The sequence below is a fragment of the Macaca thibetana genome, chromosome 5, assembly GCF_024542745.1.
Source record: "Macaca thibetana thibetana isolate TM-01 chromosome 5, ASM2454274v1, whole genome shotgun sequence".
NCBI classification, from domain to species: Eukaryota; Metazoa; Chordata; class Mammalia; order Primates; family Cercopithecidae; genus Macaca; species Macaca thibetana.
In genome coordinates this window covers 79,198,803-79,218,972 of record NC_065582.1, presented here as the reverse complement: position 1 = coordinate 79,218,972, position 20,170 = coordinate 79,198,803, and the positions used below count along the sequence as shown (strand labels likewise).

Below are 20,170 nucleotides of genomic sequence, written 5' to 3'. Positions count from 1 at the left end.
CTATTGGTGTCATGGGTAGCCTCTATCTCTGCTACCATGGGCACTTCATTCTTGTGCCCATTGTGCCAGCACTGGGGTGGCTGATAACTGAGACTCAGTCATTTTGGCTCAATAATTTTGTTGGGCCAAATTGGCTGAGCCATTTTGTTGGTTATTTAGTGCCTTTTCTCGGTAGATGCTTTCTGGTAGGCATGAACATGTAATACAAAGATTTTTATACTTCATGCCCACTCCTGTATGTACATGCATCCATTCTAGATTCCCTTCACTCTGACCTCCCACCTCTGCTGATGTCAGTGACGTACCTGATGACATGACCCACAGTCTCTTTCAGGAGTGGTCTGAACCCTTGGTTACTATTCACTTCTCAGGGTAAAGTTACTGTTTGTATCCCAGAACTTTTTGCTCTTGATCTTTGAATATTTTTCATTTCAGGAACAAAAGATGGTCAGGAAATCACTATTGCCTGTGATTCTACATAAAGTCTAGCCTCAGGCCACCTCCCTTTCCACACAAAGTGGATGACCAGGTGTACCACCTGCAGCTCTGCCCTTTGGGAGGACTTTCTCTCACCACTGTCTTTCAAAACCACTCCAAAGTGTGGCTGTAATGCAGCCTCTGTCTATTTTCAACTTGTACCTATATACCAAGCCAACCCATCTGTAAACAAAATGTGACCTTTTCTCTCCTCCTTCAGCTGGTCATACCAGATTCCCCAGGAAGCTATAGGTGTGAGATGAGGAAGCGGCATGAGTACAACTGTTTGGATGCTGGGGACAGGGGCAGTCTGGCCTACCTGCTACCTGTTTATGCACCTTGCTCATACCTCTGGTCCTGTTTGTGTTTGGCTCTGGATATCACACTTCTATCTTACAATACATTTTTGCTAGGCCTGCTTTGTGGGTCCATTTGGATCCAGAGAATAATAGGCAGTTCTGGCCATATGGTGATGTAGTGTCCTATGATTCATTATTCTGCATTTACCAGGAACCAGTAATATACAAATTGGTTTTCAAAAGACATACAATTCTCTGCTGCAGATGGCATGGCCTTGCTTCAGAACCCTGAGATCCTATATTGTGGTTCTCCCACACGATCTTCCTCAAACACCTCACAGCATTTTTTCCCCCATCACTGAGACTTCTGATGCTATACAGTCTGTTGGACCACTGCAGAAACCTTTTCTGCTTTGGCAGCTAGAGCAGTATTCCCTAGTGCAGAATATTCGCTCCCAGCATCCAAAAAGTCTCATCAGGTTTTGTGCTTCCTTCTTTGTTAAAGAAAGTACAAGATACAAAAATTTGTCTTTTACATTAGAGGATGTTCCAGCAGGTTCCTGAACACTGGTTTCCTAAAAATTTTACTGATTTGCCAGGCTTTATTTCCTACTCTCTGGAGCACATGTGTCTTACCAAAGTATTTATCATGCTACTTCCTCATCTCCTCTGATCAAAGTAATGCTATCAATGGAAAAACAACCATGGTGACTTATGGAAAATCCAGATGATCCAGATCTCTGACTATTATATTATGTCAGAAGGTGGAAGATAAGGCCTGGGGAAAACTTTTAAGTGTATATGTTGCCTGTTCCATGTGAATGAGGACTGTTTCTGATCCTTTCTGATTAAAATGTCCCCTCTCTCTTGCTCCTACTCCAGCCACGTAATGTATGTGCTTTCCATTTGCCTTCTGCCATGATTGTAAGTTTCCTGAGGCCTCCCCAGAACCTGAGCAGATGCCAGCATCATGCTTTCTATACAGCCTGTGGAACCATGAACCAATTAAACCTCTTTTCTTTATAAATTATCTAGTCTCAGGTATTTCTTTATAGCAGTGCAAGAATGGACTAATACAGCAGTTAACAAAAAGAAAATGTAAAGTGCTCATGAGGACTGAAATTTTATTCAGTTTAAGTCTCTTTCCTCCTATGATCTCAATGAAAATAAATATAAAAATAAAAGTAATTCCACTGCACCATTGAAAAATGAAGGAGGATTCATTAATAGGACATAAACAGTGAGGAATTACTAGAATACATATAGTAGACAGGAAAAGATTAACTGCAAAACTTAAATGAGCTTAAGAAGTGTCAAATCCATATAGGTGACAACAAGGTATCCAAAATACAAAAGACCACAGAATAAATAGAAACAGTAGAATCTGAGAGAAGTGATGGACTAAATAATTAATAAATAAAGGGAAGAACATCTGAGCCAGTGGCCCACACGGGGGCAACTTGAGAATTTACTCCAGGCTAAAGCCTACAGTAAGGCTCTCTGTAGCACATGTTCTAACCCAGAACCCCTTGAGTGGACACTGAGGCAGAAGCAGAGAAGCATTCTAGATGACACCAGCCTCCATCAAGTTGAGGGAGACTCTGCACTTAAGAGGCAAGCCATAGGCAAACCCCTGAGGCCTCGTATCCCACCCTTCTCCTGCAGTCATTGAAGGCAGACTTCTACAATCAGAATCTACAAAAACAGAAGTACAGCACAATAAAAAGAAAAAGACCAACCTCACTTATGAATATAGACGCAAAAATTCTAAACAAAATATTAGCAAACTAAGTAGTATTCAATAGTCTTACTGTTAATAATACTTACTTGACAACATATATATATATATATATATATGGAGGTTAAGGCAAACAAGTAATTATGCCAATGTCATAAGAATTTCAGGGTAAGACAAACACAAGTTTAAATTCAAATGGAAACCCTGTAGACTTAACTTTGAATTGGAAATGTCACTATGACCCCCAGTTTTTTTTCTTTCTAAAAATAATTACCTCTTAGTTGTCCATTGTGTCCATTGATAAGGCCTAGAAGTCCTAACAATCCAGAAGCAATGAGCACTCCTTAGTGGCAGATTGTCTTCTCTACATACCATTTTCCATTTTAAAAAACAAGGCTCTTTGGAGAAAGTGCGATTCCACATCTGGGGCATAAAATGTAAAAGAAATATTTTGTACCAGAAAGCAAGGAAGCCATCGCAGGCTAGTTGGTGGTTCTGAAAGACTTGAAGGGGCTCTCACAAGCCAAAGATTAAATATTTTAAGCATTGCAAAGAACAATGATAGCAAAAAATTGAAATAAAAAAGGAAATTTCTTTATTTCAGTTAATAATTGCAAAAGAAATGATAGAATTATCATATTACTATTTTGCACTACCTTATGAGCCAATGGACCTAGTGATGATCACCAACAGCTGCTAAAACCATTAGGTGAAAAGCTGGCAGGGAACTCTAAGAGGTGGATGAGGCTGATAACACTGATCCCGCTGACTGATATCATCCCCAAAGAGAGACAACCAGACATTATGTGCCTCTTCATGGGACAGTAGGAAGTATTCTTGCAGAAGAGAGAGAAAAAAAAAAAAAAGAACCTGAACACAATCAAGTCTGTAGATCTCACTATCAATTAACTACCAGTTTATGGGAAATACAGAGGATATAAAAACAATTTATACCACCACAAGGATGTAATCAGTGAGAAGGTGGGAAATTCTACATGACAAAAGACTCAGTTTTTTCAACAAATAAATGCTATGGGGTGGGGCGGGGGGGGGGAACAGGGAGAGGAAACTGACATAGAATAAAAGAAAATTAAGAGACAAATCAATAAAATACAATGGATGGCCCTTGTTTGGATCTTCATTTGATTGATCCAACTATTAAAAGATATTTTGAAATAACTTGGGAAAATTCCACATGGACTGGATATTCGCTAATACTAAGAAAATACTATTTTTGTTAGGTGTTGTAATGGTTTTGTGCTTATGTTTTTAAAAAAGTCCTCTGCTGGAGATTTATGAACAGAATGTTTACTATAAAACACTCTAGCTATAATAATTTTAATAATAACAGTGAGGAAACGGAGGAAAACATTTGCGAAAGGCTGATTGAAGGTGAGTGTTGTATAGAGAAAGGTTCATTATATTGTTCTATCAACTTTTGTTTATGTTTGAAATTTTCATAATAAAAAACAAATAAAAGAGAAAGTCATGAGTTCACATTAATATTTACAATTAATGGCACCTTGACTAAGTACTTTTTTTTTTTTTTTTTGAGACGAAGTCTTGCTCTGTCACCAGGCTGGAGTGCAGTGGCATGATTTTGGTTCACTGTAACCTACGCCTCCCAGGTTCAAGTGATTCTCCTGCCTCAGCCTCCCGAGTAGCTGGGACTACAGGTGCGTGCCAACATGGCCAGCTAATTTTTGTATTTTTAATAGAGACGAGGTTTCACCATGTTGGCCAGGATGGTCTCGATCTCTTGACCTCGTGATCCACCCACCTTGGCCTCCCAAAGTGCTGGGATTATAGGTGTGAGCCACAGCGCCCAGTCTTTCTTTCTTTTTTTTTTTTTTTTTTTTTTTTAGGTGGAGTTTTGCTGTGTTGCTGGAGTACAGTGGCGCGATCTTGGCTGATGCTGACTACAACCTCAGCCTCCTGGGTTCAAGTGATTCTCCTGCATTGGCCTCCCCAGTAGCTGGGATTACAGGCCCATGCCACCAAGCCCAGCCAATTTTGGCATTTTTAGTAGAGACGGGGTTTCACCATGTTGGCCAGGCTAGTCTCGAAGTCTTTACCTACAGTGATCTGCCCCCCTCAGCCTCCCAAAGTGCTGGGATTACATGCCTAGCTTCAGCTAAGTACTTTTACAATTTTGTTCTAATATAAAAATTTTCAGCCCTATTCCTAGCCAGCAGCCCTCTTTGCTGCCATTAGCAATACAGTCTCCCAACTTACAATGGTTACACTGAATAATTTGTCTACTTTACAATGGTGTGAAAGCAATAAGCATTCAGCAAAACCTGTACTTCAAATTTAAACTTTGATCTTCTCCCTGGCTAGTGATACGCATGCAATATTCTCTTATGATGCTGGGCAGCGGCAACAAATGAGACTTTCCAGTGTGCTGTGCTGCCAGATAGTTTTGCCCAACTGTAACCTAATGTAAGTGTTCCAAGCACCTTCAAGGTAGACTAGGCTAGGCTATGATGTTCAGTAGGTTACATGTATTAAATGTATTTTCTACTCAGATATGTTCAACTCATGATGGGTTTATTGGGATATAACCCCATCCTAAGTTGAGGAACATCTGTATCTCCTTACTGGGTATTTTAATTAGATGTCCTAACCTTTCACTAAAACAACTGGATGGACACCTTCTTAGATCTTGAATACCACAACTAGACTGTACATATATACTTTCTTCCCTCCATCTCTTTTATATTTTCTTTGTCTTTTTGACCATCATTCTATGATCATTTGTTAATAAGTAGGTTTTCAAGGCATGAGCAGAAATTCAAAGCATAGAGGAATTCGGTTCCATTTAACAAATATTTATTGGGCATCAATTTTATTCCAGGCACTGTACTAAGTACTTAGGATACCAAAACAAAGAAGATGTAGTTCTCACTCTTCAGGAGCTTATAGTCTAGTGTGAGTTTCTACAGATGTTATTAGGAGTCTAGGAACAGTTACTAGGGATTCCAGAAGAGATTGGAATTTTTTTTTTTTTTTTTTTTTGCATTCTTTTGAACTTCTTTCTCCATGTAATGCCAACACTTGTAGTGATGACTAGTGATCAAATAACTCTATTAGGAATTTTGCTAGAGGTCATTCACAAACATGACAGTGCTCCACACAACTATGTTCATTTCACTGAGTCCATTCTCAGCTTTTGATGGAAGGCAAGGGGTACTGTTGATGACTGGTGGGTGTTGAATTAAGAAGGAGGGATAATAGGTTGAGGGAGAGGGAGAGACAATAGGTTGACAACATCAGCCTATCCTTCCTGATTTACATTTCCTGATCTTCCCTGGCCTCCCCTTATTCACAGTCAACTGACAGCTAATGAACTCTCCTGATGTAATAGATAATCAAAGATAATATTTTAAGGAAGGAATTTTAATGCCCCATAACTCAAATGCCTCCCTGTTGCTTTGCTAATGTTGTAAACATTGCAAAACATGGTGTCACGCACGTCCATGTGAAGAGAGTCCACCAACAGGCTTTGTGTGAGCAACAAGGCTGTTTATTTCACGTGGGTGCAAGTGGGCTGAGTCCAAAAAGACAGTCAGCAAAGGAAGGTAGGGGTGGGACAGTTTTATAGGACTGGGGTAAGCAGTGGAAAGTTATAGTTAAAGGTGGCTATCTATTGTCAGCAGAGGAGGGGGTCACAAGGTGCATGGTGGGGAGATCATAAGACTCATGGTCCAGAAAAAAATGTCACGAGGTCGATCAATCGATCGGGTGGGGCAGGGCAGGAACAGGTCATAATAGAATGTCTAAAGGTTGGTCAATCAGTTAAGACAGGAGCAGGCTGTTTCACTTCCTTTGTAGTTTTCAGTTGCCTCAGGCCATCTGGATGTATGCATGCAGGCTTGGCTCAGAGGCCTGACACATGGAGCTTGTAGGTTAAAAGTGAATTGCATTTGAAGATAAAATTTTTAAAAAAAATTTCTTTGTTTAGTTTATTTTATACTTTATTAGCATCTGTGTTTTACAAACATGACTTATAGTCCAATGTGGTGATTTTTGAAGATGAACTGGGAGATGGAAGATAATTCTAAATCTTAATAATTCTGATAAAGTTAGTAATGAAGAATCACAACTTATAAATGAAGCAATGGCTCCAGCAAAATTGAAAAGACACTTAACTGCAAACCATAGTAAAAGAGCAGATAATTTTATATGACCTTTGGAAACCCAGAGTAAAGAATGTATTTTTTTTAAGTGACCTTCAGTAAAAAGGTCCAGAAAGCAAGTTATTTAGCAGAAGAACTTTTTGACCCGAAAAGGAAAAAGCCCCACAATTGACCTCATAATTTCAGTATGTATAATTACAGAGAGTAAGACGCCAGCATATGATGTAATGACAAACTAAAACAGTTTCACTTTCAAAGTTTGATAAACTGATGTGATTGATGACATGTCACATAATGCTGCATAGCATCAAAAGAACCTAACAATTTCTCATCCAGGTTGATGAATCAACAGATTTCAACAACAAATGTCATAGAGTAGCATTTGTAAGATTTATAAATTATGGCAAAATTCAAGAAAATTTTTCTTCTATGAAACACTGCTGCAAAGAAGCAAAGGTAAAGATATATTTATTGTCTTGTCTTCATATTGGAAACAGAAGGTACATTTTGGAAGAACTGTGTCAGTATCTACTTACGGTATCCTATCAAGGACTGGTTTCTTTAGAGATTTCAATTCTCATTAAAATCCTGACATATTCACAACTCACTGCTTTCTTCCCAGAGAGTGCTGGTGTCAGAAAGTTTTGGAGCAAAAATGAAAAAAGTTCTAGATGATGCTATGAAGATGACTTATCAAACGCAGGGCAATTCACTTCTAAAATTTTTTTTTAAACTATGTGAAAACCTGGACAAGGCCCATGTAAATCTCCTTCCACATGCATAAATCTTACGGCTTAGCAGATCGTTTTGGGGGAAGCCAGCTGGCATGTCATGTCAGTACTCAAGCACCCTGTAAAGAGGTCCGTATGGCAAGGAACTGGCGCCTGGCAATAGGCAGCATCAGCTTGCTAGGCATGTCAGGGAGCTCCCTCAGAAAAGGATCCTCTAGCCCTAGTCAAGTCTTCAGTGGACTGCAGCCCCAGGTGATATCTTGATTGCAACCTTATGAGAGACCCTGGGTCAAAATCATCCAGCTAAGCTGCTCCTTAATTTCTGACCTACAGAAATTATGCAAAATAATGTTTATTGACACTATGGATTGGAGTGAGAGAAACTAATACAGATTCTGCTCCTTAACAGGACGCTTGACATAGAAAGTGAATCATAGAAATACATTCAAGAAAACAGTAGCCCAGATTTTACCAAATTCTTTGAAGATGAAGAATGGCTGCAGAAACTAGCATTTTTTTTTTTTTTTTTTGCATTTATATAAAGAAATGCCCAACGCTAGGTAATTTATAAAGAAAGAGGTTTAATTGGCTTATGGTTCTGGAGGCTTTACAGGAAGCAAGGTGCTGGCATCAGTTTCTGGTAAGGTCTCTAGAAGTTTACAATCATGGCGAAAGGTGATGGGGAGCCAGTATGTCACATGGCAAGAGTGGGAGCAAGAGAGAGATGGATGAAGTCACAGACTCTTAAAACAACCACATCTCAAGTGAACTGAGTGAAAACTCACTTATCACCAAAGGGATGGTGCTAAGCCACTCATGAGAATTCTGCCCCCATGATCCAATCACCTCCCACCAGGTCCCATCTACAACACTGGGAATAAAATTTCAGCATCATGAGATTTGGAAGGAACAAACATCCAAACCATATCACCTACTTAACAGACATTTTCATCACATGAACTAGTTGAACAAGGATCTTCAGGCCCTGGAGAAAATCGTTTTACTTCGAGTGACAAGATTTTTGGGTTTAAATAAAAATTGAATATTTGGAAAAGTTGTATTGCAAAAAGGGATCTTGAAATGTTTCCACTGCTGCTTGGACTTTAGAGTAAGGAAGTCTCAAGTCTTACTGAAAACCACCAGTGGGAATTGCAGAACAAAACTGAACAGTATTCTCCTTCCCCTTGAACACAACTGTATGACTAGATGAGGAACCCTTTCCTTGAATCTTCTCAGCCTGAGCACCTGACTTTGAGAAAAGAGGAAGAACTTTGTGAATGTATGACTGTAGATATAAGATGAAATTTACTTATTTGTGTTTCTTCTTCTTTTGATACAGATTCTCGCTCTGTTGCCCAGGCTGGAATGCAGTGGCGCGATCTTGGCTCACTGCAACCTCTGCCTCCCGGGTTCAAGCGATTCTCCTGCCTCAGCCTCCCAAGCAGCTAGGATTACAGACGCCCACCATCACGCCCGGCTAAGTTTTGTATTTTTAGTAGAGACAAGGTTTCACCATGTTGGCCAGGCTGGTCTTGAACTCCTGACCTCAGGTGATCCGCCTGCCTTGGCCTCCCAAAATGCTGGGATTATAGGCGTGAGTCACGGCGCCTGGCCTGATTTATGCTTCTACAAGTTTTGGATTTCTGAGAAAGAAGAGCAGCTTGACATGTTTAGGACAGTAATAAACATTTTGACATACTTTTAAACTTCTTGTTCAAGCAAGCTTTTTCTAAGTTTTAAGAGTAAAGACAGAAATCATCTCATTTCAGTTGAAAATGAAATCTGTATGTGACAATCTTAAGTTCAATTCAGAACTGAGCCAATACACAGCAAAAGACAAGCAAAGGTTTCACACTAAATAGGTAATTTTCATTTTTTGTTTCAAAAATAATACACTTACACGTATATAGGCCCATAAAAAGATCAACATTCGTTAAAATCAAATTGCATCATTTACTAAACTAAAAGAAAAAGAAAAAGTAAAGTTTCTTCTCTCACTTATTTTGTTTGTTTGTTTTGAGACCAAGTCTTGCTCTGTCGTCTGGGCTGGAGTGCAGTGGCGTGATCTCGGCTCACTGCAACCTCCGCCTCCCCGGTTCAAGCGATTCTCTTGCCTCAGCCTCCCGAGTAGCTGCGATTACAGGTGTGCGCCACCATGCCCGGCTAATTTTTGTATTTTTAGTAGAGAAGGGGTTTCACCGTATTGGCCAGGCTGGTCTCGAACTCCTGACCTCAAGTGATCCATCCGCCTCGGCCTCCCAAAGTGCTGGGATTACAGGCGTGAGCCACCGCACCCCGCCTACAAAGGTATTTTAAAATCCCCCTTACAATAACCCTCTCAGTTAGATAGGTACCAAGTTCCACCCTCTTCTAAACACGATGTCAATATCAAGGTAAGGTCTCAGAGGGTTTGGTTGTAAAAGGCTCCAGCCAAATTTAATAAATGGGAAGTGACTACCTTTATTTGTGAGAGAAGCTTTGGAGAATGTGGAGGAAGCAGATGTCAAATATAAGGGGCTTAAGACGAGAAGGAGAGGAGCCTCCAGCACAGTCCGCTTCACATCCTGTCGGTGCTCAAAACATACTTGAATGAATACCCGGTACAAAAGATAAAAATGATGGTTTGGTTTTCTATAAGACAGCATAGTTTCTTTAAAATTACACAAACACATGCATTGCTTTTTTCCCTCTAATTAGTGAGACCATAGCGCAAAAGAACAAGCACAGCTGAGCGCTCAGTGGTGCGAAAATCAAAAGGTCGGGAAGAAACAAGAAACTCAGACAAACGCTTCCGCCGGCTGTGACAGGTTCTGAGGCGACCAGATCCACTGGACATAGCGCGGCTCAGATACCTCAGAGACCTGTCCACACAGTTGCTGAAGTTAGCAACAAACTATTGAGCGCTGTTGGGCACCATTTAGTCTGAGAAGCAAATGCGCAAATGCGCCCAGCCAGTCGGCACGGACTTCAAAAACTAACCTTGTTTCTTGCAAGGTGCTGGCAGTTGTTCTGGCAGTCAGGGCGGGAACCAAACAGAAACCCACCCCGCCTCTGGAAGAGAAGGCGGATCCCTAACGCCAGCTATCTCCAAGAGCAACATTGCCGCAGCACTTCCGGGACGTCGTGCTGCGAAGGACGCAGCTATTATACGTCACTTCCACGGCGCGGCGTTAGGCAAGTTGACCTCTCTGTTGTAAATTAGTGGTTAAGGTTAGATATTATTGCCACTTTTCCAAAGCTAAAGGCTGTTTTGGAACCAGTGTCGCTGGTTCCGCGCGTGACTACCTTTTTTTTGCAAACCAGTTATTCCAGTTTCTGGTCTAAAAAACTCTGTGGCTGTACGGTAGCCGAGGAGGTTCCAGCGCGGCGGAAGTACCCAGTAGGTGGGTGTGCGCGTAAGGCCAGGGCCAGAGGGGCACGTGGCGCCGGTGAGTGACCGTAGAAGCCGGAGGATTTGAAAATGGTGGACGCGGAACCCAGCTGCCGGAGGGAGGGAGGAAGGAAGGGGATGCAGTGCGAAGACCTTGCTGTCTGAAGGGGGAGGAGGTACTAATCCTGGGGCGGCAAGGCTGGTATGTTTGGTCGGTCGGCGCTCAGGAGACCATGAGGAAGTAAACTCTTCACCCATCAGGTTGGTGGTCACTGGCTGTCTGACCGTGGGTGAGGTGACAGGGCTGCTTTTGTCCCCTTTATGGTGTTCTCACCGCGGCTCCGAGGGGTTGGAGTGTACTCAGATGCTACAGTGATCAGAAGACACGGGTCGTTTTTTTTTTTTCACCAGGGAGGAGAGAGAATGTCTTTTCGAGGCGGAGGTCGTGGAGGCTTTAATCGAGGTGGTGGAGGTGGCGGCTTCAACCGAGGCGGCAGCAGCAACCACTTCCGAGGTGGAAGCGGCGGTGGAGGCGGCGGCAATTTCAGAGGCGGCGGCAGGGGAGGATTTGGACGAGGGGGTGGCCGCGGAGGCTTTAACAAAGGCCAAGACCAAGGACCTCCAGAACGTGTAGTGTGTATGCAGTCTTCAATATTTAGCCTATTTGAAGGAATAGGGGTGGGTTGTGGGTTTGTGTTATTAATCCAGCAAGTTTGGGATACACAAGCCTGTGTGGAGAATGATGTAAACTGACATAATCGTACAGTAGCATGTAAGGGTGGGGTGGGGAGATCAAGAAAGCTGAGGGATACTTAAAATGCATCATGGAAGTGGAACTTCAGGGTTGACAGGAAGATATTAAATAGGTAATAGTGAGTACTTATCCCTAATTCCCCGATTTTACAGATGAGAAAACTATGATTTAGAGTTAAGTTTTTATAGCTGAAATATAAGTATAGCTGAAATACAGGCTGGGTGCCGTGGCTCACGCTTGTAATCCCAACACTTGGGAAGCTGAGACAGGAGGATCACTTGAATCCGGGAGTTAGACACCAGCCTGGACAATAAAGCAAGGACCCTGTCTGTACAGAAAAAGAAATACAAAGCCAAGTATTCTGACTCCAAAGCCCATGCTTTCCATTACTACTTAAAAGTAGATAAGTGAGAAAACAATTTGCTTGAGAGGGAAACTGCCAAAGAGGAAGTCGAGAAAAAGACCCATTTAGGATAGTTTTATAGTAATTAATAATGAGATGGGAATGGAAGTCACAGAGAGTGAAACTTACTACATTAAAGAGGAGAGAGGGTGAAGAGTGTCTAAGAATGGTTGGATGAGTATGCAGGATGGTTTGAAAGGAGCAGTTTCTAGAATAAAAGGTCCCAGCCTGCAAGCTGTTGTACCAGTCCATACACGAGGCATTGAGAGCCTGATTCAGGATGGTGAGGAAAAAAAGGAAGGGTTAGATAGGAGAGAGATTTCAAAGGAAACAAAATCGGTAGAACTTAGCTAATGCTGATAATAAAGGGTTCCAGGTTTTGCGCTTGGGTGATAGGAATGAAGAGTTGGTTTTGCAGGAATGTGTTAATTATTTTAGTTTAGGGGGACAGTCTAGTTAGTTAGAACTAAAGGTAGTTATTTTGAGATTCCAAATGTCCTTGAAAACAATGAATCATTGTTAAAGAGGTGGTAGTGGGAATGGGAAAGTTCTGAGGCAAGAGAAAAAAAAAAGAACAAAGGGTAATTCTTTTAGGGGTTGAAGAAAAGGGAGTGAAGAAAAGGAATAACCAAGAGAATGAAGCAGAGTTTTGAATCAGATAATAAATTTTAATAAGATAACTGTTACATGTGGAATGGTCTCAATGTGCCAGGCACTGTTTTAAGCACTTGAAATTGGTTATTCCATTGAGTCCTTACATTACTGTATATTAGGTATAGCTGTACATTATATGTTACTAGTGTCTACTAAAGAGGAAACACTGAATTAGAGAAAGGGTGGGTAACTTCTCCTAGGTCACATAGCTAGTGTGTTGTGGAGTTGGTATACCAGCCCAGGAAGTCCACACTCTTAATGACTGTGGTCTTCTGCCTCAGAGGAGAGCAGGTATGGTGAAGTCCCAGGTAGCCAGGAAGAAAGCTTCCAGAAGAAGTTGGTCAGTATCGTTTGAAATAGTTCTGTGTTTTAATATTTTCTTGTCCTATTTCAGTATTAGGAGAGTTCCTGCATCCCTGTGAAGATGACATAGTTTGTAAATGTACCACAGATGAAAATAAGGTGCCTTATTTCAATGCTCCTGTTTACTTAGAAAACAAAGAACAAATTGGAAAAGTGGATGAAATATTTGGACAACTTAGAGATTTTGTATCCTTTTTCATTGGAAGACCTAATAAGACCTAATAATATTCAAAGGTTGCTATTTGTATTTTTGTGAGGAGGCGGTTAAGTGTAAATTAGACTTGTTGCTTCATTAAATTAGACAGGATTGCTACAGATTGGACCATGAAGGAGAATCAAGGGGAGAATGTATTCATCCATAGATATTAAAATGACAGACCCTAGAAAGGTGACTGTTTTTGGAAAATTCTAGAAATGATGGCCATTTGGATAAGTACTACAAGATTAAGTTGGCTGATTTGGATGTAGTGGTGCCACTGGAAATGTAGAATTAGAAGCTGTTTGGTGCCCCCACTACCCTGGAAACTCCTTCCTTGCTTTCTTTCTTTCTCTTTCTCTTTTTTTCTTTCTCTGTCTTTCTCTTTCTCATTTTCTCTTTCCCTGTCTCTTTCTCTTTCTCTCTCTCTCTCTCTCTCTCTCTCGCTCTCGCTCTCGCTCTTTCCCTTCCTCCCTCCTTCTCTTTTTTTCTTTTTTCTTTTTTCTTTTTTTTTTGACAGAGACTCTTTCTGTTGCCCAGGGTGGAGTGCAGTGGCATGATCTCAGCTCACTGCAACCTCCGCCTCTTGGGTTCAAGCAATTCTCATGCCTCAGCCTTTCAAGTAGCTGGGATTACAGGCGAGCGCCACCGTGCCTGGATGATTTTTGTGTTTTTAGTGGAGGTGGGGTTTCACCATGCTGGCCAGGCTGGTCTCAAACTCTTGTCCTCAAGTGATCCATCTGCCTTGGCCCCCTGAAGTGCTGGGTTTGCAGGTGTGAGCCACCACACCCAGCCCCTGGAAGTTCATTTCTTATCTTTCCTATATATGTCTATATATTCTAACTTTGTTTTTGAAATTATACATCAATTCAGAAGGTTTGATAGCGTCTTTCATCGTAATTGCTCATTTGTTCCTTAATAAAAATAATAGTATTTTTCAGTTAAATTGTCAGAAAACATGAAGGCTTCATCCTTTAAAAAACTACAGAAGGTGAGTCAAACTTACGATACTTGGGATCCTTGGTTTTATAAGGGAATGACCTATCTTAGGAAAGTCCTACTTGGAGCGCTTGAGATTTTCCCAACATATCACTAGTAAAGCTCTTAAACTGAAATGTTCTGTGCTATAAATATTGAACATACTAATCTTTGAAAGTGATTTATTTGATACAGCCTTTTAGAAAATAAAAATCACTACTTTTGCTTATATTACCAAAATCTGTAAACTGCTAGAGTAAGAGTTTTTTGTTGATGTAAAACTCTTATTGAAAAGCATTCATGACCAAACATTCTAGGTGGAATCTTAATTTATAAAACTTACGTTATTTGAGAGAAGGTAGGTACTAAGTGATTTCACAAGAACTTCAATAACATGATATATGCTGTGAAGGAAAAATACAGGTTGCCATGAGAAGCTTTGTAGTGCCACCAACTTTAGTCTGTAGTGTTTGCTGAAAAGGTGAGCTTGAAACTGAGGTCTGATTGTTGACCAAGAGCAGTTTCCACAACTGGTTGCATGTCAGAGTTATCTTGGGGAGCTTTTAAGAAGATATACTTCCAGTTTCCACTTCTGGAAATTTGACCTAGGAGCTCCTAAGTAGGGCCCAGGAAAAGCTCTTGGATAATTTTTTTTTTTTTTTTTTGAGATGGAGTCTCGCTCTGTCGCCCAGGGGGGAGTGCGGTGGCATGATCTCGGCCCACTGCAAGCTCCGCCTCCCAGATTCAAGCCATTCTTTGGCCTCAGCCTCCCGAGTAGCTAGGACTACAGGCGCCGGCCACCATGCCTAATTTTTTTTTTTTTTTTTTTGAGACGGCGTCTCGCTGTGTCTCTGTCACCCATTCTGGAGTGCAGTGGTGCAATCTCAGCTCACTGCAAGCTCTGCCCTCTGGGTTCACACCATTCTCCTGCCTCAGCCTCCCGAGTAGCTGGGACTACAGGCGCCTGCCACCACGCCCAGCTAATTTTTTTGTATTTTTAGTAGAGACAGGATTTCACCGTGCTAGCCAGGATGGTCTCGATCTCTTGACCTTGTGATCCACCCGCCTCGGCCTCCCAAAGTGCTAGGATTACAGGCGTGAGCCACTGCGCCCGGCCAGCACTTGGATAATTTTGATGTAGTTAGGCAAACACTTGAGAGTTTCTGAGCTAGTGAAAGAGGAAGAGGAAAGTGCATTCCAAGTAGAGAGAACAGTGTGTGCAGTCTCTGAGAGCAGGCAACTGAAAGGATACAAAAAGGCAGACGTATAGGTTAGGAATGAAACATTTAGGAGAGGTGGGGAAAGTTGTGAATTAAGATCAGAGAGGTAGGAGGGGGCTTGATTAACTTAAACCTTCAGGTCATAAGAAAGAGTTTAGACTTTAGTTTCAATTGTGTTTTATTTTTGAATGACGGGATGACACAGTTAAATGTATGCTTCAAAAGAATGCTGGGAAGATACAAAGGCACCTTGGGAAGAGGTCAGTATTGTGTGAGAGGAGCCAGGTAGGAGGCTATAATAGTTGTTCTGAAAGAGATGATATTTTGGACTTGGTAGTGACAGTGGAAATGGAAAAAATGGATATATGAAAGGTACAGGAAGTAGAATCAATAGGACCTTGTAATTGACTAGCTATCGAAATTAAAGAGGTGAAAAATATCACCATCTTTCAGATGTCTGACATCAACATCTTTGTGGGTGATGGTACCGATTAATTAAATGGGCAACAGTGCAGAAGATGGGGATTAGGGGAAGATAATGAGTTTGGTTTTGGACATAGTGAGGTTGAGGTACTTGTGAGACAGTCATGGTCAGAAGTTTAAAGGAAGAGTCTAGACTGGAAATAGAATTGGGAATTTGTTAACAATGTAGGAAGAAAGAATAAAAGAAAAAGAGCACCTATGAAAAGTTTTGGGGCACCTCCTAAAGCTAAATGTCTGTTAGTGGAAACTCAGAAGTAATTGCCAGTTAAAAAAAAGTAAACCACAAGCCTGTCATAAAAGTGGTATCACAAAAATTGAGAGTGTTTCCAGGAGGGACTGCTCAGCTATGGCAAAATGATGCAAAGTGTTCATTGGAAGACAGCCACATAGACATCAGGGAGTCATGGAGCCAGTGCAGTGGTGGGCCCAGGAGCCAGAATGGAATAGGAAATGAGAAGGAGACAATAGCTTGTTGTTAGCCTATGGCTACTAGTTGTAGAAACCTTGGCAAATACTCACAGGATTGACTGCTTCTGGCATGCCTGGAGCTATTGAGCCCAGAAAGAAACAATGCTGAAAAAGGATTCTCATCTTGTGACCTGAAAAACAAAAAAGCTGGTAATAGCCACTTAAATTCATCAGAATCCCTGTCCCTTTTCTCAGAATTATTTATTTGAGGGCTTAGTTTTTTGGGTTTTTGCTTTTTAATTAGATACTAACTTGAGTACATTCTACCTCCCGGTTTGCGTACCCCCTGCTATGTTGAGATTCAGCCCTCTTTACCCAGCCTGCATTATTATGAAGTCTGTAGACCGGTGCTCGCCACTTGAACTTTCTGCAATGATGGGAGTCCCTGCCTAGTAAAGTAGCTCTTAGCCACATGTAGCTATTGAGCACCTGAAGTGTGGCTCATGTGACTCAGGAACTGAATTTTAAATCATTAATTAATTTAAATATAAGCCATCTGCGGCTAGCGGCTGCCATCTTGAACAGTAGATCTAGACAATATTTTTGAGATGATGGGCTGTGAAGGGAAGATGAGTAATAAGGTGAGATCTAGAGAGGGATGCAGATATCTTATTATAAGTAATATATTACAGTTTTGAAATCCTCGTGTGTTTTGTGTAGAAGAACTATGATACAATATGCCCTTTACATTTCATTATCTGAGAAATGTCCTCTTTAACCCCAGTTATAGGATGTGTATAGTTTTTGTATATCCTTCATTACTTTGTGTGTTCAGAAGATAGTTACCCTTTTGATCTTTATTAAAGACTTGAAACAGCTTGTATGCGAATGCTTTATTTTGAATTTTAATGCTATGTTTTAAATAGTTTTATTTTTCTTACGGCAGTTCTGTTGAGTGGAAATGTTAAATAATCTATTTCTAAAGAGAAATGAGATTGAATTGGTCTTGATTTTTTTATATGCATGTAATGCTTATTGTGTGCCAAAGTGCAAGTGCCTTATATACATCACTTTTTTGATCATCACACAAACATGTGAGATAGATACTCTATTCTCTACATTTTACAGATAAGGAAACTAAGGTAAACTAACACAGGAACAGAAAACCAAACACCACATGTTCTCACTCATAAGTGAGAGTTGAACAGTGAGAACACATGGACCCAGGGAGGGGAACATCACACTCCTGGGCCTGTCAGGGGGGTGGGGGGAAGGGGAGGGAGAGCATTAGGGCAAATACTGAATGCATGCGGGGCTTAAAACCTATATGACGGGTTGATAGGTGCAGCAAACCACCATGGCACATGTATACCCATGTAACAAACCTGCTCGTTCATTCTGCGCATGTATCCCAGAACTTAAAGTAAAAAAAAAAAAAAAAAAAAAAAGAAACCTAAGGTAGTGAGAAATTAAGTCCCTGCCCAGAGATACATAGTAGAAAGTGGTAGGGCTGGGGGGGTTTGAACCCAGGCAGTTTTGACTCTATCATGTAGCTTCTTAATGATTATACTCTACTGTCCCCCAAGTCGTACACTAATTGCTTTTATTATGTCTCCAGTTTTATATAGACCCATATAAGCTGCTGCCACTCCAGAGGTTTTTACCTCGACCTCCAGGTGAGAAAGGACCTCCAAGAGGTGGTGGCAGGGGAGGCCGAGGAGGAGGAAGAGGAGGAGGTGGCAGAGGTGGTGGCAGAGGCGGTAAGTTACTTGGGGAAAATTTCTGATGAAATTTCAAAGTCATAGCTGATTAATATAATACAATTTAGCTTTGTACATAGCAAACCCTCCCTTATGGTTCTTTTTATTAAAGCTGTTTTCAAATATTGGCAGATTGTCCATAACAATAATGCTTCATTTCAACAACTTGCTTAAAAAGAAAAAAATCTACTAAAGTATACTTTTGAGGGACTTCATTTCTTTGGGTTATTCATGTTTTCTTGGGCATTTTAATAAACCATAGGATTATCTTAATTTTAATTTCTTAGTTAATATCATTGAGTGTAGACTGCATACTGAAAGCTGGTCATACATTCTTTTAATTTCCGTGTATATTCTTTTAATACTCAGCAAAAGCTTTTGAGATAGATGATATCCTTATTTTATGAATGAGGAAATGGAGACTTACAGAAATTAATTTCCCCCGGTCAAACAATTGGCAGACCCAGAATTAAAATGCATATTTTCTGATGTCGTGTCAAGAACTAATAAATTCATTGCTGTGATCTCACTGTTTAGATGTACGCCTTTCCCCCAAGGTTTTGGCACATTCATCATTATGGGCAGCTAGGTGATCAGCAGGGCTCTGGGGAGTGAGACTGCCATGCCCTGGGAGTAGGAGGACGGGGAGTGATGAGGTAATGGGCAGAGCCAAAGTGGAAAGGGAGAGGAACTGAAAGTTGGGCTTAGACAGCTTTTGTTACTGGAGCCAAAAAAGAGAAGGAATGCTTTACTTTGGCATCTCTCAATTTAATCATCATTTCACTCTATAAAGGTACTTTTTTGTGTCCGTATAGGTAGGAAAATTTTCAGGGGTACCTTCTTGAGAATTTGATGAATAGAGATTCCCCTGTTCTCATTTGATGTTGAGTATCATTTAACATTTCAAAAAATTCACAACTATCTTATTTTTTTTAAATCTTATGTAGCTCAGTTAACCTTAACTATCATATTTATTATCGTGCCCCCAGAACAAAAGCACCCATATCTGCCATCCGTTGTTCTTAGGATACAAAGCCTTAGTTCCATCAAACTATCCTTAGTGGAATCAAAAAGTATTTATCATAAGCAAGAGCTAAGGCAATAATCATACATTTAACAAGACTGAATCATACTTTAAAGTAACAAGTTTTTCTAATTTATTGAAATTGAATAATCTGGGGATTTAACCTGTTGCCCAGTTGGTAAACTACTAGTTTCTTCATTTTTGTCTTGTAAAATTTTTTCCGTGATAAAATATGTGAATCTATATTTATTCATTATAATTATAGTTATTGTATTGATCTTTGTAGACTTATCAGTATAAGAGGTTATATAGTTAATAACTGTTAATGTTTATTATTTATCTACTATTTAAATATTTTGCATTATTATTTAATAAATGTTTTTAGGTGGTTTTAGAGGTGGAAGAGGAGGTGGAGGTGGAGGCTTCAGAGGAGGAAGAGGTGGTGGTTTCAGAGGTAGGTATTATCTTTAAGTTGCTTAATTTTTAGAATTGATATTATCTGGCATTTTGTTTTTGCTTAAGTTTAATTTTTTCTGCCAGCAAGTATATGGAACACTATGGTGTTCTTTGCTTAGCCTAATTTGTGGTTTCATTTTATATCACTTGTTTTTGCGTTTTCAGTTTTTTAACCTAATTCTAATTTGTTTTGCTTTATTATTAATTTGAAAAAAAAGGTGTATATGAATCTGACAGTTACATTTGGTAAAGTATGGTTGCTAAACATTATAGGAACTAATGCTGATTTTAAACTTGAGATTTACGTTATAATACTATTAAAAATCCATTTTCTGTGCCCTTAATACTTTAATTTTCTCTTAATCAGGAAGAGGACATTAAGTGAAACAGTTGACAGACATCACCAGTTGACTTCTGTATTAACCTGCATGATCTGTTTCTACTGTGGATTGGAAACTTGGTTCTTTAGCAAGTCTTGAAGATCTTGGTCATTTTATGACAATGGATCAAAAATGTTAGCATCATGGAAAGCAACGGAATAGTGAATCTTGCTCTAGAAGAGCATGAACAAATCTTTCTAATGTTTTGTACAGTGCCTGGCACTTTGTGGGTGCCTAATAAATGGACGGGAGTTTTCATTTGAAGCATATTTGAATTTTTAAAATAAAGTGTTTTATTCCCTGAAGTTATTTAGAGTGTGTTTATTAAATGAAACCC

At 40.3% G+C, this 20,170-nt stretch overlaps 3 protein-coding genes across 6 annotated transcripts in view; 1 reads left to right on the top strand and 2 right to left on the bottom strand.

Annotated features, from left to right (window-relative positions):
• CFI (complement factor I) overlaps window positions 1–10,496 on the bottom strand; it is a 71,637-nt gene extending 61,141 nt beyond the window's left edge. The window contains exon 1 of the mRNA XM_050791003.1: window positions 10,364–10,496. The gene's annotated coding sequence lies outside the window, so the exon portion shown is untranslated. The remainder of the gene's footprint in view (window positions 1–10,363) is intronic.
• CASP6 (caspase 6) overlaps window positions 1–20,170 on the bottom strand; it is a 252,125-nt gene that overhangs the window by 107,829 nt on the left and 124,126 nt on the right. The window lies entirely within an intron of this gene.
• Window positions 10,522–20,135, top strand: GAR1 (GAR1 ribonucleoprotein). 4 transcript variants are annotated; one of them, XM_050791045.1, is made up of 7 exons: window positions 10,522–10,767; window positions 11,166–11,391; window positions 12,960–13,114; window positions 14,056–14,115; window positions 17,832–17,973; window positions 19,383–19,451; window positions 19,821–20,135. In XM_050791045.1, exons 2-7 carry the CDS (start codon window positions 11,178–11,180, stop codon window positions 19,832–19,834), a joined length of 654 nt encoding a protein of 217 aa, XP_050647002.1. In that variant the 5' UTR covers window positions 10,522–10,767; window positions 11,166–11,177; the 3' UTR covers window positions 19,835–20,135. The 4 variants fall into 4 exon arrangements, with proteins under 4 accessions (XP_050647002.1, XP_050647003.1, XP_050647005.1 ...); XM_050791046.1 differs by lacking the exon at window positions 10,522–10,767 and adding an exon at window positions 10,824–10,930; XM_050791048.1 differs by lacking the exon at window positions 10,522–10,767 and adding an exon at window positions 10,824–11,015 and having other exon boundaries at window positions 17,832–17,961.